The following is a 26,942-nucleotide window of genomic DNA, read 5'->3' as shown; positions in this document are numbered from 1 at the left end:
GGTTTATTGGAAACGGGAGAAGTTGGGAGCTGGTGGAAAGGAGATGAGGAATAGGGAATGAGAGAGGGACTCAGAGGAGAGGTTTATTGGAAACTGGAGAAGTTGGGAGCTGGTGGAAAGGAGATGAGGAATAGGGAAAGAGAGAGGGACTCAGAGGAGAGGTTTATTGGAAACGGGAGAAGTTGGGAGCTGGTGGAAAGGAGATGAGGAATAGGGAAAGAGAGAGGGACTCAGAGGAGAGGTTTATTGGAAACGGGAGAAGTTGGGAGCTGGTGGAAAGGAGATGAGGAATAGGGAATGAGAGAGGGACTCAGAGGAGAGGTTTATTGGAAACTGGATAAGTTGGGAGCTGGTGGAAAGGAGATGAGGAATAGGGAAAGAGAGAGGGACTCAGAGGAGAGGTTTATTGGAAACGGGAGAAGTTGGGAGCTGGTGGAAAGGAGATGAAGAATAGGGAATGAGAGAGGGACTCAGAGGAGAGGGAAACTGGAGAAGATGATGTTAATCCCATCTGGTTGGAAACGATCCAGATGGAATATTAGAGGTTCCTTCAATTTGCAGGTAGACTCAGTTTGGTAGAGCACAAGGTCGTGGAAAGAGAAGTGGGTGTGGGAATGGGGCCTACAATTGATATGGTTGCTCACCGAGAGGTCCCTGTTTGCAGAGTGAAGGTGCTCAACAAAATGAACTTCGTGTCTTGCATCCAGTCTCTGATACAGAGGAGGCCACATCGGGAACAATATACTCCTGAGTCATGGTTCCCCTCTCCCACGCCCGGGTCTGTTGAAAATCTTTCCCTTGTTGCCTTAAATCTACACCTTGCAGTTTTAGATTCCCCCGCCCCCCCCCCCCCCCCAATCTTGGGGAAAAGATGATGACTGACTAGCTTCTCCATGCCCTTGGTGATTTCATGAATCTCCATAAGGTCCTGTCTCCCTCACTTCCTATGCTCCATCCTCGCCTTACAATTCACAAGAATGTTGAATTTTTTTGGGCTCATTCTGCCTTGTTTGAGGCAATTTATCCGCAGGCACGCAGTTTTCCATGGCATTTCCTTTGGAAAGCAAGAGGGGGAGTACGTTTCGCGCAGCGGTTAGCGCAACACCATTACAGCACCAGTGATTGGGACTCGAATCACGTGCTGTCTGTAAGGTCTATTTATATTTTCTCCGTATCTTTGTGGGTTTTCCTTGGCCAATCCAGTTTCCTACCAACATTTGAAACGTACTGGGGGTGTAGGTCAATTGGGCGGCATGGACACAACCGAAATGGCCCGTTACTGTGCTGTATGTCTAATTTTATTTTCAAAAAATAAAATTTGAGTCTGTGTCCACCTCACTTTGACAGCTTCTCCCAGTCTGATGCCACTCACTATACAGAAGGGATTCTCAGCATGCCTGCCCCAATCACTTTGCAACCAACTCCCTTGGTTCTTCTGCCTTGCATCAAATTGGAATTTCTCTGCAAGGTCCGCAACCTACAACAGGATCCCACCACCAGACACATCGTTCCCCTCCCTGCAGGGACCACTCCACTCCCTTTGTAACTGCCTAGCCTCCTCGTCCCTTCCTCCTAATTCCCCCAACTGAGAGCCACACTTGTGTCTGCACCAAGTGCTCCACCCACATCTCCAGGCTCGCCTCCTTACAAGTAAAGCAACACTTCTCTCGTGACTTTGCAAAGCATCTTCCACTGCATCCGTTCCTTATGCTGGGGCCTCGATATAGGGGCGACGGGAGGAGACTGGGAGATCGGTTTATCTGCAGGAGGCGGGGCAATTGCTGTTCGTCGACTTCTTGCGGGAAAACCATCTCAAGTGTTTCTGATGTGGCCCAAAATTATTTTCATTTTCTCGGGCTCCAAGAATCCTACATTTGTCATGATAATGAATATGTATGAGATGTTCCGGAAGTCATGTGGTATGAGAGAGAGAGATAAGAGCACAAGCAAGAGAACAAAGGAAACAGGAAAATAAAGCCACTGGGAGAAGTTTACCTGATAAAACTTGTGTTTAATGTTTTATTAACTTCACATTTCGGGCCACAATGTGACATTGGCAACGAGGATGAAAGAAGCTTGAAGAAAATTAAAGACTAAACAAGATTACAGAGGATTACAGACAACTTCAAGGTGATAAGAATTTTCTCTTTGACTGAGTACTTTTGGGGCTGGAATATTTCCTCATGGCTGGGGCAGACAGTGACTTTCTAACACATAGTGGAATTGCTCATTTTGACCCAACGGGTGATGCAAGCACTGTAAGTGTGAAGTGGAAGGCATAGCTGGAAGAATTTGAATCCTACGCCGACAGTCGTGGCCTATTTCTAGATACCGGTACAGTTGAACAAAAAGCGCAGAGAAGGGCGTTACTTCTTTTCACTGCAGGACCCTCAGTTCGGGAAACATTTAAGACACTTTTGAATACTGGAAGAAAGGATGAGTACTGGAAAGCGGTAGATGCATTAAATGCACACTATGTAGTGACACCGAATGCTACATTTCAACGCCATTTGTTTCGGAGAACGAGACAAGAAGATGGCCAGACAATTGCTCAGTACGTGACGAGACTACGCCAGCTAGCTGTTGGATGCAATTACATGCCAGCTGATTTGGACAAGCAATTATTGGATCAAGTCGTACAGCACTGCAGATCGGATAAACTCAGAAGACGTCTACTGGAAAGAGGGAGTGAGTTGGAACTCACCGATGCTTTAACCATTGCGGCTGCATTAGAGGCTGTTGAAGGGCAATTTCATACCATGACCCTGAAAGACAACTCAAGCCAGCAAATTAAGAGGCTCTCACATCGCCATAATCAGCCAAGATATATGTTGACACAGGACGTGGAGTGTTATCGATGTGGAAACTGAGGTCACTTTGGAAAAGACCCATATTGCCCGGCCAAAGGCAAAGTTTGCAGAAAGTGTGGAGGTAAGGACCACTTTGCAAAGAAGTGCAAAAGCAAGTCCAATGCAGACCAGAAGAGGAAGAGTACAACTTCCAAAGGCAAAGCCTGGGGGAAAGGAAAGTATCCTGGAAAGAAAGACACCATTCGCCAGATAGACGGTGACGATGATGATACCCAGGAGGAACAGAGTTGTTACCAATTTACGTTGAATGAAGTACGTCATGAGAAGGTCCCAGTGATCATTGGTGGAGTGACAGTGCAGGTCATTGTAGACTCAGGCAGTGACAGTAATGTGATTGATCGACATTTATGAGAGAAGTTGAAAAGGAAAAAGATCATCTGTACCTCAAAGAAGTGTTCCAAGAAACTGTATCCATACACAGCAACCAAGCCATTGCAGACCATTGGATGTTTTACTGCAACTGTTGAAGCTGGAGATAAGTACACCGAAGCAGAGTTTATGGTCATAGAAGAGAGGGGAGAACCATTGCTGAGTAGAAGCACAGCGCAAGACCTGGCAATACTTCATATTGGAGCTGTGTCAATTCAATTCAGTCATACGAGGATATGAAGCAAGAATTCCCCGCAGTCTTCCAAGGAGTAGGAAAGCTGAAAGGTCGACAATTGAAGCTAGCGGTAGATGAAACGGTCAAACCCAAGGCACAACCAATGCGCCGAACTCCGTTTGGACTTCGTGGGAAAGTCGAAGCCAAAATTAAAGAATTGATCGAACAAGACATTATTGAACCGGTGGAACATTCAACACAAAGGGTCAGTCCCGTAGTGATTGTGCCCAAACCAAAGGGTGACATAAGACTATGTGTTGACATGAGAATGGCCAATGAAGCTATAATTAGAGAACGACACCCTATACCAACAGTGGAAGAAATACTTCAAGAACTAACTACCAGTAAGGTATTCTCAAAAATTGATCTGAAATGGGGCTATCATCAATTTGAGCTGGATCCAGGTTCCCGAGATGTGACAACATTTGTGACTCACTGTGGATTGTATCATTACAAGAGACTATCATTTGGAATTAATGCAGCTTCGGAGATCTACCAGTATGAAATCCATCGAGTGATTCAAGGCATTCCTGGAGTTGCCAACATTTCTGACGACATCATAGTCCATGCACCAACGAAGGAAGAGCATGACAAACGGTTGAGGCGTGTACTATCTAGACTACAGGAGGCAGGCCTTACCGTGAATGGAAACAAGTGCCAGTTCGGTGTGTCAGAAATGGACTTCATGGGACACAGACTTACAAGGGAAGGACTAAACCCTGCAGAGGCCAAGGTGAAAGCTATTGAAGAGGCACGTGCACCTCAGAACGCAACAGAGGTGAGGAGTTTCCTAGGATTGGTTAATTTTTGTGCAAAGTTCATTCCTAATTTCGCTACAGTGGCAGAACCACTAAGGAAACTAACCAGGAAAGGTGTACCATTTCATTTTGGATCTGAGCAGAAGAAAACGTTCACAGCGCTGAAGCAAAGCCTGACAGATGCAAAAACTCTTGGATATTACGAACCGGCGGCATCAACCAAAGTCATAGCGGATGCCAGCCCGGTTGGTTTAGGAGCTGTGTTGGTCCAGATGCATGATGGAGGACCAAGAATCATTGCCTATGCCAGCAGATCATTATCAGATGTGGAAAGAAGACACTCTCAGACAGAGAAAGAAGCACTCGGACTTGTATGGGCCTGTGAGAGGTTCCATGCATATTTATACGGCATTGAATTTGAACTCATCACAGATCATAAGCCATTAGAGGTGATCTATGCACCTAGATCCAAACCATGTGCCAGAATAGAGAGATGGGTACTCAGACTACAACCCTACAAATATAAAGTAATCCACATTGCAGGGAAAACAAACATTGCTGATCCGCTGTCCAGATTGGTGAAGGATGGTGGTCCACAATCCAAGTCAGAATTGGGAACAGAAACAGAGAGCTTTGTACGTTTCGTAGCTATTCAGGCGACACCGAAAGCTGTGAGTACGAAGGAAGTCGAGAGAGAATCCGAACGTGATCCAGAACTCAGGGAAGTAAGAGAATGCATACAGAGTGGACAATGGGACAAGTGTACTCACAAGGCTTACATTCCCATTAGAGACGAACTTTGTTGCATCAGACAGTGTGTATTGAGAGGTTGCAGATTGGTGATACCGCAAAGATTGAGACCGAAGATTGTATCCTTAGCACATGAAGGACACCTAGGCATTGTTGGTTACAAGCAAAACCTCAGAACCAAGGTTTGGTGGCCAGGTTGTGATAAAGACGCAGAGAAATTTGTTAAAACTTGTCACGGATGTCAAATCACAAGTAGGAGTAATCCGCCAGAACCGATCCGGAGTACGCAACTTCCGACAGGACCATGGATCGACGTAGCTGTTGATTTTCTTGGACCTTTACCGACGGGTGAATCAATTATGGTAGTAATAGATTACTACAGCAGATACTATGAGTACGTGGTGTTGAAGTCCACAACCACTGAAAAAACAATACAAGCGTTAGCAGAGACATTCGCAAGATATGGATTACCTGTTACATTACACTCTGACAATGGTCCACAATTCATTTCAGAGACATTTGCGGAATACATGAGGACCACAGGTATCCACCATCATAAAGTAACTCCGAAATGGCCGCAAGCCAACGGAGAAGTAGAGAGACAAAATTAGTCCATTGAAAAACGATTGAGGATTGCACACGCAGAAGGACAAAATTGGCGAGAAGCATTGGCTGTCTATCGAGCAACGCCTCATGCAACCACTGGAAAAAGTCCTGCAGAAGCATTTTTTGGGAGAAAAATCCGCACAAAAATGCCAGAAATAAAGGAAATCCAAGACGACCAGATGAGCGACCACGATGCTGAAAAGAAAGGTGTAGTAAAGCTGTACACAGATTCGAAACGTGGAGCCAAGTACTCAGACATCATGCCAGGAGATAATGTTCTAGTGAGGCATGAAACTGGTGGTAAGCTAGACACACCTTATTACCATCAACCCTATACTGTCGTATCCAGAACTGGCAGTATGGTGACAGTCAAGTCTCCGACTGGAGTCCTGTATAAGAGAAATGTATCAGGTGTAAAAAGGTACCAGTCCAGAGATATATCGAGCGATGAGATTGAAAGGCCAATACGAGATGCTGAAACTGAGAGACCTGATGATGTTCCAGAGGCAGTTACAAGCACTCCTGATGAAGTGACTAGAGCGCCAGAAACACCTGAAGCCGTGGCGAGCAGTATTTCCGACGCTGAGAGTGAACAACCGAGAAGCGACAACAATATCGCAGGCAGGCCGAAACGAAACCGGAAAGCGCCCAAACGATACGAAGACTTTGTGCCATAGTTTTAATAAGAGCTTTGGGACAGTATTTTAATCTTATATCATAAAATGCATGTATGAGTGCTGTAGGAAGTAAATTTTATGTGGTAGAGTTATTGTATTACCATTAGTTACGATGTTTGTAGGTTTCCGAGGGATATTGGTAAGTGAAGGTAAAGTTTATTTCTGATTAAAGGAGGGATGTCACAATGATGAATATGTATGAGATGTACCAGAAGTCACGTGGTATGAGAGAGAGAGATAAGAGCACAAGCAGGAGAACAAAGGATTCGGGAAAATAAAGCCACTGGGAGAAGTTTACCTGATAAAACTTGTGTTTAATGTTTTTTTAACTTCACATTTCGGGCCACATATGTGACAACATTAACCTCTGCTAATTACTTAATGTCCACGCTTCCCTTCATCTGTTTTCCATCCTTTCGTTTGCATACATTTCCTCGCACCTTTTCCCTATGTTCTCCCAGTTCTTGCATCGCGGTTTCTCACCGCCCCGCACTGTCGAATCTTTCCATCCTTGTCAACTCAGCCAATTGGCCTGAGATACTCAAAGTCCCCCTCCATCCCCCACCACCCCCCCCCCCACACGTCTCTCCCTCCAGCCCCTTATTTCTCTCCCCCCCCGTCACTCCCTCCAGCCCCTTCTCTCTCCCCCCGTCTCTCCCGCCAGCCCCTTCTCTCTCCCTCAAGCGCCTTGTCTCTCCACCCCCCACCCCACCAGACTCCCTCCGGCCCCTTCTATCTCGCCCCATCCCCCCCCGTCTCTCCCTCCAGCCCCTTCTCACTCCATCAAGTCTCTCCCCCCACCCATTCCCTCCCTCCAGCTCCTTATCCCCCCCCCCATCTCTCCCCCCTCCCCCTCTCTGACCCCCCCCCCTTCCCCCCGGACCACTCCGGCTCGGGACTCTCCCTCTCCGCTCGCTGCCGCCGCCCACGAGGTCTCTTTGGCCCCGCGGCGCCGTTTTGTCGGGAGATTGGGACGTCGGAGCTTGACCGCGCCGGGTGGGGAGTGGGGTCCGGCCGCGAGCGATGGCGAGGCCTGTTACCCAGACGTCTCCTCGGCCCAGACCGGGCCCCGTCCCCGGGCAAGCCGGGAGTGCGCAGGTGCGCGCGGAGTGACGTCACGCGCCGGGCAGCCGCACCAGGGCTCCAGGCCTTGCTGCCCGGGCGGGAGGAGAGCGGAGCAGCGGGGCCCGGGGTTGCTCACGGCCGGCTGGAGGACGCTTCCCCCCGGCACCCGGCCTCGGCCTTGATTGAACCCGCTGTCCGGGAGCCGGCATCGGGCTGCGCACGCCCGGGACAGGACTGCATTGATCTATCCCCTGGCCCCCCCTCTGGTTCCCCCCCCTCTGGCCCCCCCCTCTGGCCCCCCCTCTGGTCCCCCCCTCTGGTGTCCCCCCCCTCTGGTGTCCCCCCCCCTCTGGTGTCCCCCCCCCTCTGGTGTCCCCCCCCACCCTCTGGTCTCCCCCCCACCCTCTGGTGTCCCCCCCCACCCTCTGGTGTCCCCCCCCCCTCTGGTGTCCCCCCCCCCTCTGGTGTCCCCCCCCTCTGGTGTCCCCCCTCTGGTGTCCCCCCCCCCTCTGGTGTCCCCCCCCTCTGGTGTCCCCCCCCCCTCTGGTCCCCCCCCCCACCCTCTGGTGTCCCCCCCCCCTCTGGTCCCCCCCCCCTCTGGTCCCCATGAACCCGTTTCAGTGCTCCACCTGCGGGAAGAACTTCAAAGGGTCCAGTGACTTAACGAGGCACCAGAGGGTCCACACGGGGGAGAGACCCTTCACCTGCCCTGAGTGCGGCAAGGGCTTCACCCAGATCTCCAATTTGAGGACCCACCAGAGGGTCCACACCGGGGAGAGACCCTTCACCTGCTCCGAGTGCGAGAAGGCTTTCACCCACATCTGCAGTTTAAGGACCCACCAGCGGGTCCACACGGGGGAGAGACCCTTCACCTGCCCCGAGTGCGGGAAGGCCTTAACCACGTTGTCAAGCCTTGAGAAACACCAGCGGGTCCACACCGGGGAGAAGCCTTTCACCTGCCCTGAGTGCTGCAAGGGATTCACCACAAGTTCAGGTGTTCAGAAACACCGATTGCTCCACACCGGGGAGAAGCCTTTCACCTGCCCCGAGTGTGGCAAGAGTTTCACCCAGTCATCCCACCTGCGGTCCCACCAATGGGTTCACACCGGTGAGAGGCCCTTCACCTGCCCCGAGTGCGACAAAGGATTCACCGAGCCGTCCCACCTGCGGACACACCAGCGGGTCCACTCTGGGGAAAGGCCATTCACCTGCCCCGAGTGCGACAAGGGCTTCACCAGGAGGGCAGGCCTTCAGAAACACCAATTGCTTCACACCGGGGAGAAGCCATTCACTTGCCCCGAGTGTGACAAGAGCTTCATCACGAGACAAGGCTTTCAGAAACACCGATTGCTCCATACCGGTGAGAAGCCTTTCACCTGCACCGAGTGCGGCAAGAGCTTCTCCCAGTCATCCCACCTGTGGTCCCACCAGTGGGTCCACACCAGGGAGAGGCCCTTCACCTGCCCCGAGTGTGACAAGGGCTTCTGCCAGATCTCCAATTTGAGGACCCACCAGTGGGTCCACACCAGGGAGAGGCCCTTCACCTGCCCTGAGTGCGGCAAGGGCTTCACTCACAACTCCAGCCTGAGGACCCACCAGCGGGTCCACACCGGGGAGTGGCCCTTCACTTGCCCTGAGTGCGGCAAGGGCTTCATCCAGATCTTCAATCTGAGAACCCACCAGCGGGTCCACACTGGGGAGAGGCCCTTCACCTGCCCCGAGTGCGACAAGGGCTTCACCAGGAGGGCAGGCCTTCAGAAACACCGATTGCTCCATACCGGAGAGAAGCCATTCACCTGCCCAGAGTGCGGCAAGAGCTTCACCCAATCCTCCAGCCTGAGGAACCATCAGCGGGTCCACACCGGCGAGAGGCCTTTCACCTGCTTTAGCTGCAGCAAGAGCTTCTCCAAATCATCCGGCCTGGTGAAGCACCAGCAGGTCCACAAGTGAGCTGGATTCTGTTGTTAATCTGACCCCACATCCCTGTTATTCTAGCCAGGGATGTACCGTGCCCATCATCCCATCCCTATCTAACTAATCTTAACAGCCCTGTCACTGTCCTGCAGCTTAATATACTTGGTACATGCCAAATAAATGACCTGGACCTTGACTCTCTGGTGTGTTGTCTATTGAATAGCGAGGGCTGTGCTTGTGCTTTACATAGGATTATTTGAATGGTCTTTCTACTGTTGAACCACAGAACAGTGCAGAAGCAGGTCATTTGCCCCATCCATTCTGTGCTAAATTGCTATTTTGCCCAATCCTGTGAACTTAACTCAACTGATAGCTTCTCCCGTCTCTCCCTATTCTGGTGATGGAGGAGGCTAGGGGAAGGTGGTATTAGGGAGCTTGGCCATTTTGGGAGAAGTACTTGAGGAGGAGGAAGGGGTAAGAGTCTGGAAGCCTTTGCTGCATGTGAGAATGGGTGTTTCCTAAACTGTGGGAGGAAACTGGAGGAAACCTACATGGTCACGGGGAGGGTGTACAACTCGTTACAACCTCTGGTGGGTTTGGTGTAAGACTGCAATGTGTATGGTACTGCAATCCAACCATTTACACAGAACGTTCAGATTTATCTTCTTGTCAGAGGACATACATGACATCTGAAATTCCTTTTTCTGCGGACGAAACAGAATCACCACTTATTGGGAACGAAAAACTGTACTCAACGCACACGTAAACAAATAAAGAAATGTAAACAAACTGATTGTGGAATAGCGAGAGAAAACAAAGTGCAAAAATGAGAGTGCTTAACTGAGTCCCTGATGAGTTTATTGTTGAGGAGTAGCAGCTATTTGTAAACCTTATACCTCTTTCCTGATGGTAGCAGCGAGAACAACGGGATAATTTTTCTGAAAAAAATTTGAAATTATCCTTCTATGTTATCAATCTCAGCCACATACAGTAGAGTGGTAATTAATAGCAGTATTTCTCCATAATGTTGTTGTAGCGTCTTTGCAGTCTATCTTAAAACTAAGGCATGTCCCATGAACAAATAACTGGTTAATTCTCCTATTACTTTTAACGTATTGTGCCCATTTCATTTGTCAAAGTGCACTATTCTCAAAGGATAATGAAGGTCTGTAATGCAGCACTTTTGGAGAAAAAAAAGTGACCAGTGGGTTGTGAGATGTTTTGGGGTTTAAAATGTAGTATTCACAAATTCTGTTCTTTCATTTCCTATTTATTTTTAGCCTCTGCTGTGCATTTTCCTTTTCTGCTTCACTTTTGAAGGGCTGCCTGAATGTCAACTCTCCTCGATCTTGACACTGAACTATTTACTGTAGATCTTTGTAAAGATCATTTCAGCCCTCATGAAAAGCAGGTGGAGGATTAGATGCGGACAATAGTGCACTGAGGTTACATTGCATCTGTTACAAAGCAATAGAGAAGGTCCAATCAAAGAGAGTGGGGATTGGAGAGTCATTTCGGGTTATAAGGTTTTGTATACCTTCAACCAAATCAAGGTAGTTTGTCTATATAAAATATACAACTTAAATGGAACCAGAGAGGCCACATAAGTGCTCTGAAAAAGCAATACACCTACAGCCTATCCACAATTCTTTGTCTCCATCAAGCAGGATCTGTGGTAAGAGAATCAGTTAATAGAGAGGAACAGTGCAACTCGAAAGTTCTGCAGATGCCGTGATTGAAGTAAAATCACAAGGCTGGGAAAACTCAGCAGGTCAAACAGAGTACTTTATATAGCAAAGATAAAGATACATATCAGACATTTCAGGATTAAGCCCATCATCAATGTATGAGCAGAATGTAAGTTGGTGCTTGAATAGGCTGGTGGGTTGAGGAGGGACGGTGGCGGAGGACATGCCAACAGGCAGAAGGTAATAGGTGGATAAGGGAGAGAGGGCACATCTGGAAATAGTGGGGGGGGAGGCTCTGTGAATGGAGAGGGAAAGGGGTGGAGAGCTGGAGGAAAGGAGACAGAGGGGTGGGGAAGAGAGGGAGACAGGGAGTAATCTAGCAGAGACCAGAAAAGTTAACGTTAATGCCATCTGATTGGAGAGTGCCCAGACCAGATATTAGATGTTGCTTCTCCAATTTATGGGTGGCCTTGGTTAATTTGGTTATTCAGAATTAACATTTAAGGTCACCAGGATTGCTAGAGATTAAAAAAAAACAAGGTAATAGTTTCAATTGACAAAGGGCTGGGATGGAGAGAATTAATATATTTGAAAGCAGAAGCCATGTCACCATTTGAGTGAGAGGTTAATGAGAGCTGGTAGATAGAGGTAGAGGAGAGAAAGGCGAACACTGAGATAGCAATAAATGGAGCATGAGAACTGGAACACGTTATGAGGAGATTCCACATTCTCCGTGATTTGGTGGGATTTCTCCAGGTGCTCTGAATTTCTCGAATATCCCAACGGTATGATTTGGTAGGTTAATTCACCGCTGTAAATTGCCTCCAATGTACATCTGAATGGTAGAATCTAGGAGGAGAATGGTGGGAAGGTAGTGAGACAGAATGTTGGAAGAGCAGGAATAAGGAAATGTTGCAGCGAGTAGAATTCAGAGTTCAGATTTAATGTCAAAGTACAACCCAGGTTGAAAATGAGTTCTTTTACCTGGGTCTGCCCATAACCCAAATTTGTATACAAGATGGAACAAGTATTTAGTTTGTGAGGTAACATTATGTGCATTTATGCACATGCGCAAATTGGGGAACAGCCCGCTCGTAAATACAAGTTGTTCATAACCCGGACGCATACACACCTGAGATTCTTCTTCCTACAGGCCAGGCAGAATTAGAGGCTTGGGTCTCTGCATCCCTTAGAAAGTCACCGCTGATTGCTGCCATAATTTTTTTGTCAAATGTCAGTGCATTTCAATAAACTCCCATTATCTCTCATCATCAAGACTGATCTCAATGGAATATCGGATATTAAGAAAATGAGTAGGTATAGAGAGTCTAGGGGAAAGTGAAGTAGAGCAAAACCACTCAGAAATGCAGGAGGAACTCAGCCAGTCTCACAGCGTCCATAGGCAGTAAAGATAGGTCACAAGCTTCTCAGGAATAAGCAGAGAACAGGAAGGTGTCAGTATAAAGGGTGAAGGCTGGCCAGAGGAGTCCAGACCAACTGATAGGATAAAGAGGAGAGGTGGGAATTCATTTTGACTCTGTGAAAGGAGACAGAGGGAAATGGGGGGGGGGTGTGGGGAGAGGGAGAGAGAGAGAGAAAGAGAGAGAGAGAGCAATAGGGGAAAGGCATCAGGGGAGTAGAACTAGAGACAAGTGAAGTAAAGGCAAAATGTTATCCATAATCTTGAATGATAGAACAAGCTGTTGGCCTATTTACTTATTTCTTGCAATGAATGTCAATCAGACTCAGCAACACGTTTCAGTCAGCTGCCAAAGATCAAATTTTAAAATTGTATAGCTAAAACATCAGATGATACAGTAATTTTATGAAAAACTAATTGCATCTGAAAGCCTTTATGATCCTACTAGGGATCGTTGATGATTGATGAGATCATCTGGACAGGAAAGTACAAGAGCATTTGCGTTAAGAAAAAAAATAATGGCAGAAAAGGAACATAGTTTGTTGATTATGCACTTTGTGTCAAATTAATGAATGAGGAGATGGAAGATCATTGCCACATGTGGCAATGGGGAGAGAACAAAGAGAAGCAGGAGGGATCCAATGGAAAGGCAGCATCAGCGGAGAGAAATAGTCTGTCAATGTTTCAGGACGGCCCTTTGCTGAGGTTAAAGGGGGAAATGGGAGATATCCAGCATCGAGCACAGGGTGGGCTGAAGAAGGGGGGGAAGAGCTGGAGTGACAAAGGTGAAGGTGGAGGAGATAAAGTGAGGAAGAGAACAGGTAAAGGAGAGATGGAAGTGGAGAGGGGCAGGGGGCTACCTGAAGTTGGAAAATTCAGTCAGAATGTGCTGTTTGAACGTAACAGCATCACCACGTCTAATTGAGTGTTTTCCTTCTAACACAGTGCTTTTCAAACATACATACCACCTTATGCCATAGGTGGTCTGTGATTAAAAAGGGATTACTTAAGGTGCTATGTGAGTGCAAAGAAAAAGTTTGAAAACCACTGTTCTAACAGAACCAACTGGACCAAACTATGGAAATCATTGCCTTTCAAACAGTGGATCAACCAAGAAATTCAGCTTGACTGCAAGAAAAATAAGCTCAGGGTTGTACGTGATGCTATGTTTGTACTCTGTCAATAAATCTGAATTTTGACTTTGACTAAATACAGTAAAACCCGTTATCCAGAATCAAGCAACCAGAATTAAATTGCAGAAAATAAATAGGTAAAAATGTGGAGGTTTAAAATTGGTGCACCTTGCCATTAGTTTGACAGTCACACAACCTGCTGCCTCAAGCAGCCAGAATATTCACTTATCTGGCATCTTCTGATCCATGAAGGTGCTGGACACTGGGGCTTCACTGTACCCAGTTTTGAATACAACCATCTCTTGTTTGACCTTTTGTGTTGTTCTTTATTAGAAGCTGTGTTAGACGGAAAAAAATCTCTCAAAATCTTTAAGAAGAAGTTAGTGGAAGTCATGCACTTGGAGTCCTGTCGACAGGTTCTTTAAATTGAGAAGGATGGCATAAAAACAAAAGCTTATAGCATTAGTTGTGGAAAAGGGTCGTCATTGTCTTTGGAAAGTTGCAGTGAATTGTTCTTCCAGTGTGCATCCCACAGAGTGCAATTATTTTTGTCTATGGAGCAGAAGATATCAAGAGAGATGGTCAGTGAGTTAGAATTCAAAACAAGAACCATAGAACCATACAGCACAGAAACAGGCTCTTCAGCCCACTTGCGTGAGAGAGAAAGGCAATCCTGCAGAGTTGGGTAATGAGAATAGCGTTAAACCATGGAGAAGCATAGATGATAGGGCAATTTTGGTAAATAGAACAGGGATTTCTGATTGGAAATTGTCAGTCACAGTATTGGATGATAGGGATACATTGGAGGGGATGAGAAATGTTGGGGAAATGAGAGAATAGGCGATATTGGTTGATGGATTCGGCAGAATGGAAGCATTGGATTGAGATTTCAGATTTATTGTCAGAGTACACACATGATATCACATACAACCCTGAGATTCTTTTTTCTGTGGGTGAGGCAGAATTACCCCTCATTGGTAGTGGAAAAAAAACTGTACTCAATGCACACATGTAAACAAATAAAGAAATGTAATCAAACTGTTTGTGCAACTCAGAAAAAAAAAGTAAATAAAGTGCACTAGTAAGTGTCCTTAAATAAGTCCCTGATTGAGTTTGTTGTTGAGGAGTCTGATGTGGAGGGGGAGCAGCTGTTCCTGAACCTGGGGGTGTGAGTCTTGTGGTATCTAGACCTCTTTCCTGATGGTAGCAATGAGAACAGTGCATGTGCTAGGGGGTGTGGATCCTTGAGGATTGCTGCTGCTGTCCAACAGCAGCGTTCCCTGTCGGTGTTCTCGATGGTGGGGAGGGTTTTGCCCGTGATGTCCTGGGTTGTGGGCTTTACCCTCAGGGGCATTGGTGTCTCCATACAAAACCGTGAAGATACCATACAGGGTTTAGAATAGGGAAATAAGGTAACATTGGGCATTTCAGCAAATGTCACTGAAGGACCAATGTTTGGTGTTAGCATGGGGTATGTTGAGGACCACCGATGCTGTAGCAGGGTTTAGTGACATCCCACTGACCTGCACCCTGACCATTGCCCTCCGAACCCTTCCCAACCATGTACCACATATTTCTCAATTGCCAAAACTGAACAATAGAGCAAAGTGGAAGGGGAAGCTCAAATGGTCCAATTGTTAGAGAACACATTTACCTACTGTAAAACAGGGCATAAAAAAGAATAGCAAATAAACAACCAGTTGGAGAAACCCACCGAGTCAACAAGACCAGTGGGAGTAATAGAGTCAATTTCAACATTTCAGTGTTGAAGAGCTTTAACCTGAAATCTGCAGTTCCTTGTGTGTTAATAGAATAAGTCGACCTCACGCTGCGCTGGGTAGGTCACGTCTCCAGAATGGAGGACCATCGCCTTCCCAAGATCGTGTTATATGGCGAGCTCTCCACTGGCCACCGTGACAGAGGTGCACCAAAGAAAAGGTACAAGGACTGCCTAAAGAAATCTCTTGGTGCCTGCCACATTGACCACCGCCAGTGGGCTGATATCGCCTCAAACCGTGCATCTTGGCGCCTCACAGTTTGGCGGGCAGAAACCTCCTTTGAAGAAGACCGCAGAGCCCACCTCACGGACAAAAGGCAAAGGAGGAAAAACCCAACACCCAACCCCAACCCACCATTTTTCCCCTGCAGCCGCTGCAACCGTGTCTGCCTGTCTCGCATCGGACTTGTCAGCCACAAACGAGCCTGCAGCTGACGTGGACTTTTACCCCCTCCATAAATCTTCGTCCGCGAAGCCAAGCCAAAGAAGAATAGAATAAGTAACAGGAAGAAACAAATAAAGTTATATTAATTATTGCTGAGCCTATACCTCAGTGGTCAGTACACTGTTTCAGACAGATAGAGGGAATGCTGATTGCTGCTATTCTAGAAGTTCTTGCTGTTTGACATAGTAATTTGATAAATAAACTATAAAGTTGAAGACAGACAAGAGATCAGGAACGAACACCCGATGAGAACTTTTTTTGAAGATCTTGTATGCTAATTGTCTCTTACTTCATTGGTCAGAATGACAGTCATTTTGAATTGATCTTTGAGATACAAATGCATCAGAATTAATAGAAACATAGAAGATAGGAGCAGGAGAAGGTCATTCGGCCCTTCAGGCCTGCTCCGCCATTCAACGAGATGATGGCTGATCTTAAAGTTCAGTACCCCGTCCCCGTCTTCTCTCCGTAACCTTTAATACCCTTATACTGAAGAAATAGATCTAATTCCCTCTTAAATAGATTTAATGAACCTACCTCTACTGATCTCTGTGGCAATGAATTCCACAGATTCACCACCCTCTGGGTATAGAAATTCCTCCTCATCTCAGTCCTAAATGGTTTGCCTATTATCCTCGAACCATGGCCCCGGGTTCTGGACTCCCCCACCATTGGAAACTTCCCTTCCATATCCATTCTGTCCAGTCCTGCCAGAATTTTATATGTCTCTATGAGATCCCCTCTCAATCTTCTAAACTCCAGCGAGTACAATCCCAATTTGCGCAATCTTTCCTCATAAGTTACTCCTGCCATTCCAGGTATCAACCTGGTGAATCGCCTCTGCACTCCCTCCATTACAAGAACATCCTTCCTTAGATAAGGTGACCAAAACTGCACACAATACTCCAGGTGGGGTCTCACCAAGGCTCTGTACAGCTGTACAGCTCCTATACTCAAACCCACTTGATATGAAGGCCAACATACCATTTGCCTTTTTAACCGCCTGCTGTACCTGCATGTTCGCCTTCAGTGACTGGTGCACAAGAACCCCTAGGTCTCTCTGCACTCCCCCATCTCCCAATCTATTGCCATTCAAAGAGTAATCTGCCCTCTGGTTTGTATTACCAAAGTGGATAACCTCACATTTATCCACATTGTAGTGCATTTGCCATGGATCTGCCCAGTCCCTCAATTTATCCAAATCACACTGGAGCTTCCTGACCCCCCTCTTCCGTGCACACAACCCCTCCTAACTTAGAGTCATCTGCAAATTTGGAGATATTTCATCCAATCCCCTCATCCAGATCATTAATGTAAATTGTGAACAGCTGGGATCCCAGTACAGATCCCTGTGGTACCCCACTGGTCACCACCTGCCATTCAGAAAATGAGCCGTTTATCCCAACTCTCTGTCTTCTATCTGCCAGCCAGTTCTCAATCCACATCAATACCTTGCCCCCAATCCCATGAGCCTTGATTTTGCATGCCAGTCGTTTATGTGGGACCTTATCGAAGGCCTTTTGGAAATCCAGGTACACCACATCCACTGGCTCTCCCCCATCTATTTTACCTGTCACCATCTCAAAGAATTCCAATAGATTTGTCAAGCACGATTTACCTTTTGTAAATCCATGCTGACTCTGTCCGATCCCTTCTCTGCTAGTCATATGCTCCGCTATTACATCCTTAATAATGGATTCCATCATTTTGCCCACTACTGATGTAAGGCTCACCGGCCTATAATTCCCCGCTTTTTCTCTACCCCTCTTTTTAAATAGTGGGGTAACATTAGCTACCCTCCAATCCATGGGTACTGATCCTGAGTCTATCGAGTTCTGGAAAATAATTCTTAAAGCATCTGCTATCTGAATGTCCACTTCTTTAAGTACCCTAGGATGTAGATTATCAGGCCCCTAGGATTTATCGGCCTTCAATTTCCCCAAGACCGTGTCCTTAGAGATACTGATTTCTTTCAGCTCCTTCCTTGCATTAGTCTCTATGTTTCCCAACATCCTTGGGAGGTTATTTGTATCCTCTCTTGTGAAAACAGAACTAAAGTAAGAATTTAATTGGTCTGCCATTTCCTTATTCCCCATTATATATTCCCCCTGATTCCGACTGCAAGGGACCTACTCTGGATTTCACCAATCTTTTCCTCTTGACATATTTATAAAAGCTTTTGCAGTCGGTTTTTATATTTGCTGCAAGCTTACTTTCGTAATTTATTTTTGCTCTCTTGATTAATCCCTTTGTCCTCCTTTGGTGCATCTTGAACTGCTCCCAGTCTTCGGTTGTGGTACTTTTTTGGCCAATTGATATGCTCTCTCTTTGGACCTAATGCTGTCTCTAATTTCCCTTGTTATCCACGGTTGCGTCACCTTTTTTGGTTTATTTTTATGCCAAACCAGTATAAACGATTTTTTCAATTTCTCCATTAGATCTGTGAATGCTTTCCATTGTCTATCCACAGTCAACTCCCCCATAAACACCACCCAATCAATCTTACTCAACTCCCGTCTCATACCATCATAATTCCCTTTATTTAAATTCAGGACCTTAGTCTCGGTTTTAATTTCATCACTCTCCATGTCGAGTGAGAATTCGATCATATTGTGATCGTTCCTACCCAAAAGGCCTCGTACAACAAGATTGTTGATTAACCCCTTATCATTGCATAATACCCAATCTAAAATGGCCTGCTCCCGAGTTGGTTCCTCGAAATATTGGTCTAGATAACCGTCCCGTAAACATTCAAGGAATTCCTCCTCCTCTGTATTTTATGCAAATTAAAGTCTCCCATGATGACAGCTGTTCCCTTATTGCACGCTTTTCTAACTTCTCTTTTAATGCCTTCCCTCACCTCTACTCTACTATTTGGAGGCCTATATACCACCCCCACTAACGTTTTCCGCCCCTTGCTATTCCTCAGTTCTACCCATATAGATTCCGCATCTTCCGAGTTGATATACTTTCTGTCAATCGTGTCGGTCCCTTCTCTCACTATCAATACTACACCACCCCCTTTTCTTTCTTGCCGATCCCTCCTAAATATCGTATACCCCGGGATATTAAGTTCCCAAGCTTGCCCACCTTGCAGCCATGTTTCTGTAATCCCAATCAAATCGTATTTGTTTGTCTCAATTTCCACAGCCAATTCATCTACCTTGTTCTGAATGGAAAATTAATGTGCAATGAATTCAGCAAATTTTAAAAAAGAAAATGGATATTTGTTACAATTGGGTATATTTAAATCATATATTTCAGTCCCCCAAAATAATGAAACTTCCTTCATGGTTTCTTGTTCTAAAAGGACTTTGTTCAGTAAGAGAGTGCCATCTACTGCCCAGAATACCATGGTTACAATCACAGCCTCTGCACCCTTTCTTGTTTCATGACCATGGATATACCTAATGTAATGATGATGAGAGTTCGCTGTAATACGTACAAGGTGGCACGTTTGTATAGCAGTTAGTGCAATGCTATTGCAGTGCAAGAGATCCAGGTTTGAATCTGGCACTGTCTTGCAAGCAGTTTGTACGCTCTCCCTGTGTCCACATGGATTTCCTCCAGACGCTGCGGTTTCCTCCCGCGCTCCAAAGACATAGGGCAATGGTAGGGTAAAATCAAAATTTATTGTCTTGAAATTGGTCTTGGTCACATGGATGAAGATGGGCAGCACAGGCCGGAAGGGCCTGTAACTGTGCTGTATCTCTAAAAATAATTTAACATACTACGTACAGATACACCAAAATTCTCCTTGCTGCAGCTACACAGGTAAAACAATATTTACTAGTTAACGATAAATATCATTAAATTACATAAGTATAAAAGGATAAATATTGAGTTGTGTTTTATGGGGGGGAAAAAAAATTCCGCTGTTATAATACTACAGAGAGATCTTTGGTCTTGGAGTTGTGCTCTAGTTAGGGTAGTTGGATGCGAAGGCTCAATCCGTTGAGAGTTGCTGGAAACTTACTTACCTCTATCTTATCTATGCCTTTCATAATTCTATACTTTTCTACAAGATCCCTCCATTCTTATAAATCAGTGGTTTTCAAGCTTTTTTTTTCCCACTCACACAGCACCTTAAGTAATCCCTGTGCCAAAAGTGTTCTGTGATTGGTAAGGCATTGCTTAAGGAGGTATGTGAGTGTTAAGAAAAAATTTGAAAAGCACTGTTTTAATTGTACCTAATTGACTTATTATGTGTACAGTTTCATAAGTCCAAAGGAAATGAGCTAATGACAATTTTTTTCAAGCAAAATAATTCATTAACAATTGGGTCGAGTGGTTCTCAATTTTTTCCCCCATTCACGTACTAATCACAGAGCACCTATGGCATAGGGATTACTCAGGTGCTGTGTGATTGGAAAAAAAAGTGGTCTTTGAGTGTCTGAAAACCACTGTTCAAAATTCAAGTAAATCCAGCCCCAGACGACTCAGGATTTGATCCCCGGACCCAATTATCGGTGTTGTAACAGTACTGCACTAGCCGCTATTCGGTAACAGGGCAGTCATACCTGAACCTGTCTGAATGTTCCTGTCCTGAATGTGGTCATTAGTCAATGGTTTCTGTCAGTTAAAATCAAATAACTTATTTTAAAATTTAAACTCCTGACAGATAGCACGGGGTTCGAATCCTGGTCTGGTCCTAATCGCTTGTGCTGTAAAGATGTTGTGCTCACTGCTACGCCAACCGTCCCAAGGTAGGTAAGTTGTTAGTAACAGGGCAAGACCTCAGGCCAGTATATTCTGGTCTCCCTTCCTGAACACTATGCCAAGCATTCAGAGAAATTCCAAACTACTACTGTAAGTGACCACTTTCAATTTCTGCCACTTGAGAGCCCATGTTTCGATCTTTGATTCTGAGATACGAATAAGAATATTTTTAAATTCGTCACTTCCCAGTGAGGTGGAGCGTAATAATCGATCCTTTATGCTTCTGAAACTAAACTCAAAGGTCTGCCGAATTGTGATTGTAGTAAAAGCACAGAATTGCTGGAGGAACTGGCAGGTCTCGCTGCATTCATAGGAGGTAAAGCTATGCATCTACGTTTTGGGCCTGAGCCCTTCGTCAAGGTACGAGCAGTACAAACTCAATCCTTGACGAAGGGCTCAGGCCCGAAATATTGGTTATACTGTACATCTTTACCTCCAAAGGACACTAAGAGACATGCTTAACCTTCTAGGGGTTACTCAAGTCTAGCTCGAGAATAGACCTTCATTCCAAGCCTTTACTTTTCTTGGTTTTAGCAATTCAGCTATTTGAGTTGCAGTATTTAGACAGTTAGTGGCATTTAAAAGTTACATGGAAAGGTTTGTCACAATCGGACATTCACACAGCAAGAACGTGGGCTCGTTCAAACACCAGTTCAAACTTTAGAAATTAGTTGACCTTTAGTTTAATTTGTGTCAATCAAAGGTTTCTGCAATGGGAGCAATGATAATTTTCATTTGAAAACCAAAGGTTCTGCAGGAAGTATTTTGAATTAAAAGCCAGGTTTCAACAGAAGCGGATGAGATAACAGGACGGTGGGGGAAATAGAGGAGTGTCATGACCTATTGCAACTTGCACGGTGTAGGGAGCTGCAGCTCAGAACTGGCTATGAGGTTCTCATGTGGATGATTTGACCTCAGAGGCCTATTAAAAATGTAAACTATACTCATTTATGAATTTGTGTAATGATTGAATACAATGTTGATGGTGAAGTTCAGTGTACTTTCAGCAGCGGAAATCTAAATACTATAACAAAGCAGTACAGTTCGTCGGGTTTGTGCAATGCTATTACAGTACCAGTGACCCAGGTTCCAATCCAGCACTGTCTGGAAGGGGTTTGTATTCCTCTTGTCTGTGTGGGTTTTCCCCTACCCTTCAGAAACATACAGGGATTGTAAGTTAACTGATGTATATGGGCAGCACAGGCAGATGACTGTGCTGCGTGTCGACATTTAAAACCTTTCAACCCTAAGAGGCCCAAGGAAATTTGGCCTGTCCCAGAGATCTCTTAGCAAATTTTATAACTGCCCCCATGGAGCTGGATTGCATCACAGCTCAGACCTGCTAAGTTCCTCCAACTCTTATGCATTGGCCCCTGCCTTAAGTCTACTTCCCCCGTATGTTGAGGCTCGGTCCCAAGTTAACTGTCATCACTTGCTTGGTTAATTGACACATGCGTAACTTGGCAATTGGTTGGTTTGGCTGGGAGGCCCGAGCACCATGTAAATGTCATGCAGTCTCGCTCACTGATGCAAATGGCAACTGCACGTCAGTCGAGTTATTAGTATTCATCTTTGGAACGTGCCTGGGGCGGTGGGGGGTGGGGATCAAGGAGCCCATGGTGTCAAAGGTTGGTGGACCCCTGGTGAAGGTGGAAGGCCTCTCCCCGAGAGAGTCGGCGTCGGTGTGGACAAAAGGCTGAAGCCGGACACCCTGGCTTCCCTCGGCATCGCCAGCAACGCTTCTCCCTGGTTCCCCCCGCAACCACCCAACCCCACCCAACTCCAAACCAACCCCCAACACAACCCACCCAACCCCCAACCCCCAACCGCACCCACCCAACTCCAACCCAACCCCCAACACAACCCACCCAACCCCCAACCGCACCCACCCAACACCAACCCAACCCCCAACACAACCGCACCCACCCAACTCCAACCCAACCCCCAACACAACCCACCCAACATACAACCTCACCCACCCAACTCCAACCCCACCACCAACCCACCACCCCACCCAACCCCCAACCGCACCCACACAACTCCAACCCAACCCCCAACCGCACCCACCCAACTCCAACCCAACCCCCAACACAACCGCACCCACCCAACTCCAACCCAACCCCCAACACAACCCACCCAACATACAACCTCACCCACCCAACTCCAACCCCACCGCCAACCCACCACCCCACCCAACCCCCAACCGCACCCACCCAACTCCAACCCAACTCCAACCCCACCACCAACCCACCACCCCACCCAACCCCCAACCGCACCCACCCAACTCCAACCCAACTCCAACCCCACCACCAACCCACCACCCCACCCAACCCCCAACCGCACCCACCCAACTCCACCCAACTCCAACCCCACCACCAACCCACCACCCCACCCAACCCCCAACCGCACCCACCCAACTCCAACCCAACCCCCAACACAACCCACCCAACCCCCAACCGCACCCACCCAACTCCAACCCAACCCCCAACACAACCGCACCCACCCAACTCCAACCCAACCCCCAACACAACCCACCCAACATACAACCGCACCCACCCAACTCCAACCCCACCACCAACCCACCACCCCACCGAACCCCCAACCGCACCCACCCAACTCCAACCCAACTCCAACCCCACCACCAACCCACCACCCCACCCAACCCCCAACCGCACCCACCCAACTCCACCCAACTCCACCCAACTCCACCCAACTCCACCCAACTCCACCCAACTCCACCCAACTCCACCCAACTCCACCCAACTCCACCCAACTCCAACCCCACCACCAACCCACCACCCCACCCAACCCCCAACCGCACCCACCCAACTCCAACCCAACCCCCAACACAACCCACCCAACCCCCAACCGCACCCACCCAACTCCAACCCAACCCCCAACACAACTGCAACCACCCAACTCCAACCCAACCCCCAACACAACCCACCCAACATACAACCGCACCCACCCAACTACAACCCCACCACCAACCCACCACCCCACCCAACCCCCAACCGCACCCACACAACTCCAACCCAACCCCCAACCGCACCCACCCAACTCCAACCCAACCCCCAACACAACCGCACCCACCCAACTCCAACCCAACCCCCAACACAACACACCCAACATACAACCGCACCCACCCAACTCCAACCCCACCGCCAACCCACCACCCCACCCAACCCCCAACCGCACCCACCCAACTCCAACCCAACTCCAACCCCACCACCAACCCACCACCCCACCCAACCCCCAACCGCACCCACCCAACTCCAACCCAACTCCAACCCCACCACCAACCCACCACCCCACCCAACCCCCAACCGCACCCACCCAACTCCACCCAACTCCAACCCCACCACCAACCCACCACCCCACCCAACCCCCAACCGCACCCACCCAACTCCACCCAACTCCAACCCCACCACCCCACTCGCAACCCCCCACCCAACCCCCAACCGCACCCACCCAACTCCAACCCAACTCCAACCCCACCACCAACCCACCACCCCACCCAACCCCCAACCGCACCCACCCAACTCCACCCAACTCCAACCCCACCACCAACCCACCACCAACCCACCACCCCACCCAACCCCCAACCGCACCCACCCAACTCCACCCAACTCCAACCCCACCACCAACCCACCACCCCACCCAACCCCCAACCGCACCCACCCAACTCCACCCAACTCCAACCCCACCACCAACCCACCACCCCACCCAACCCCCAACCGCACCCACCCAACTCCAACCCAACTCCAACCCCACCACCAACCCACCACCCCACCCAACCCCCAACCGCACCCACCCAACTCCACCCAACTCCAACCCCACCACCAACCAACCACCCCACCCAACCCCCAACCGCACCCACCCAACTCCACCCAACTCCAACCCCACCACCAACCAACCACCCCACCCAACCCCCAACCGCACCCACCCAACTCCAACCCAACTCCAACCCCACCACCAACCCACCACCCCACCCAACCCCCAACCGCACCCACCCAACTCCAACCCAACTCCAACCCCACCACCAACCCACCACCCCACCCAACCCCCAACCGCACCCACCCAACTCCAACCCAACTCCAACCCCACCACCAACCCACCACCCCACCCAACCCCCAACCGCACCCACCCAACTCCAACCCAACTCCAACCCCACCACCAACCCACCACCCCACCCAACCCCCAACCGCACCCACCCAACTCCAACCCAACTCCAACCCCACCACCAACCCACCACCCCACCCAACCCCCAACCGCACCCACCCAACTCCAACCCAACTCCAACCCCACCACCAACCCACCACCCCACCCAACCCCCAACCGCACCCACCCAACTCCACCCAACTCCAACCCCACCACCAACCAACCACCCCACCCAACCCCCAACCGCACCCACCCAACTCCACCCAACTCCAACCCCACCACCAACCAACCACCCCACCCAACCCCCAACCACACCCACCCAACTCCAACCCAACTCCAACCCCACCACCAACCCACCACCCCACCCAACCCCCAACCGCACCCACCCCCCAACCGCACCCACCCAACTCCAACCCCACCACCAACCAACCACCCCACCCAACCCCCAACCGTACCCACCCAACTCCAACCCAACTCCAACCCCACCACCAAACCACCACCCCACCCAACCCCCAACCGCACCCACCCAACTCCAACCCAACTCCAACCCCACCACCAACCCACCACCCCACCGAACCCCCAACCGCACCCACCCAACTCCAACCCCACCACCAACCCACCACCCCACCCAACCCCCAACCGCACCCACCCAACTCCAACCCCACCACCAACCCACCACCGCACCCAACCCCCAACCGCACCCACCCAACTCCAACCCAACTCCAACCCCACCACCAACCCACCACCCCACCCAACCCCCAACCGCACCCACCCAACTCCAACCCCACCACCAACCCACCACCGCACCCAACCCCCAACCGCACCCACCCAACTCCAACCCAACTCCAACCCCACCACCAACCCACCACCCCACCCAACCCCCAACCGCACCCACCCAACCCCCAACCGCACCCACCCAACTCCACCCAACTCCAACCCCACCACCAACCCACCACCCCACCCAACCCCCAACCGCACCCACCCAACTCCAACCCCACCACCAACCCACCACCCCACCCAACCCCCAACCGCACCCACCCCCCAACCGCACCCACCCAACTCCAACCCAACTCCAACCGCACCACCAACCCACCACCCCACCCAACCCCCAACCGCACCCACCCAACTCCACCCAACTCCAACCCCACCACCAACCAACCACCCCACCCAACCCCCAACCGCACCCACCCAACTCCACCCAACTCCAACCCCACCACCAACCAACCACCCCACCCAACCCCCAACCACACCCACCCAACTCCAACCCAACTCCAACCCCACCACCAACCCACCACCCCACCCAACCCCCAACCGCACCCACCCCCCAACCGCACCCACCCAACTCCAACCCCACCACCAACCAACCACCCCACCCAACCCCCAACCGCACCCACCCAACTCCAACCCAACTCCAACCCCACCACCAAACCACCACCCCACCCAACCCCCAACCGCACCCACCCAACTCCAACCCAACTCCAACCCCACCACCAACCCACCACCCCACCGAACCCCCAACCGCACCCACCCAACTCCAACCCCACCACCAACCCACCACCCCACCCAACCCCCAACCGCACCCACCCAACTCCAACCCCACCACCAACCCACCACCGCACCCAACCCCCAACCGCACCCACCCAACTCCAACCCAACTCCAACCCCACCACCAACCAACCACCCCACCCAACCCCCAACCACACCCACCCAACTCCAACCCAACTCCAACCCCACCACCAACCCACCACCCCACCCAACCCCCAACCGCACCCACCCCCCAACCGCACCCACCCAACTCCAACCCCACCACCAACCAACCACCCCACCCAACCCCCAACCGCACCCACCCAACTCCAACCCAACTCCAACCCCACCACCAAACCACCACCCCACCCAACCCCCAACCGCACCCACCCAACTCCAACCCAACTCCAACCCCACCACCAACCCACCACCCCACCGAACCCCCAACCGCACCCACCCAACTCCAACCCCACCACCAACCCACCACCCCACCCAACCCCCAACCGCACCCACCCAACTCCAACCCCACCACCAACCCACCACCGCACCCAACCCCCAACCGCACCCACCCAACTCCAACCCAACTCCAACCCCACCACCAACCCACCACCCCACCCAACCCCCAACCGCACCCACCCAACTCCAACCCCACCACCAACCCACCACCGCACCCAACCCCCAACCGCACCCACCCAACTCCAACCCAACTCCAACCCCACCACCAACCCACCACCCCACCCAACCCCCAACCGCACCCACCCAACCCCCAACCGCACCCACCCAACTCCACCCAACTCCAACCCCACCACCAACCCACCACCCCACCCAACC

The 26,942-nt window shown here is 49.5% G+C and overlaps 1 protein-coding gene across 1 annotated transcript in view; it reads left to right on the top strand.

The window, feature by feature from the left end:
* LOC138745531 (zinc finger protein 208-like) overlaps positions 1 to 26,942 on the top strand; it is a 38,914-nt gene that overhangs the window by 2,323 nt on the left and 9,649 nt on the right. The window contains exons 2-3 of the mRNA XM_069902669.1: positions 7,999 to 9,253; positions 13,819 to 13,823. Of these exons, the coding sequence (XP_069758770.1) occupies positions 7,999 to 9,253; positions 13,819 to 13,823 (1,260 nt within the window). The remainder of the gene's footprint in view (positions 1 to 7,998; positions 9,254 to 13,818; positions 13,824 to 26,942) is intronic.

This window comes from Narcine bancroftii, chromosome 11, assembly GCF_036971445.1.
Source record: "Narcine bancroftii isolate sNarBan1 chromosome 11, sNarBan1.hap1, whole genome shotgun sequence".
In the NCBI taxonomy this organism is placed as follows: domain Eukaryota; kingdom Metazoa; phylum Chordata; class Chondrichthyes; order Torpediniformes; family Narcinidae; genus Narcine; species Narcine bancroftii.
The sequence above is the reverse complement of the archived record's forward strand: the minus strand, read 5'-3'. Positions and strand labels throughout refer to the sequence as shown.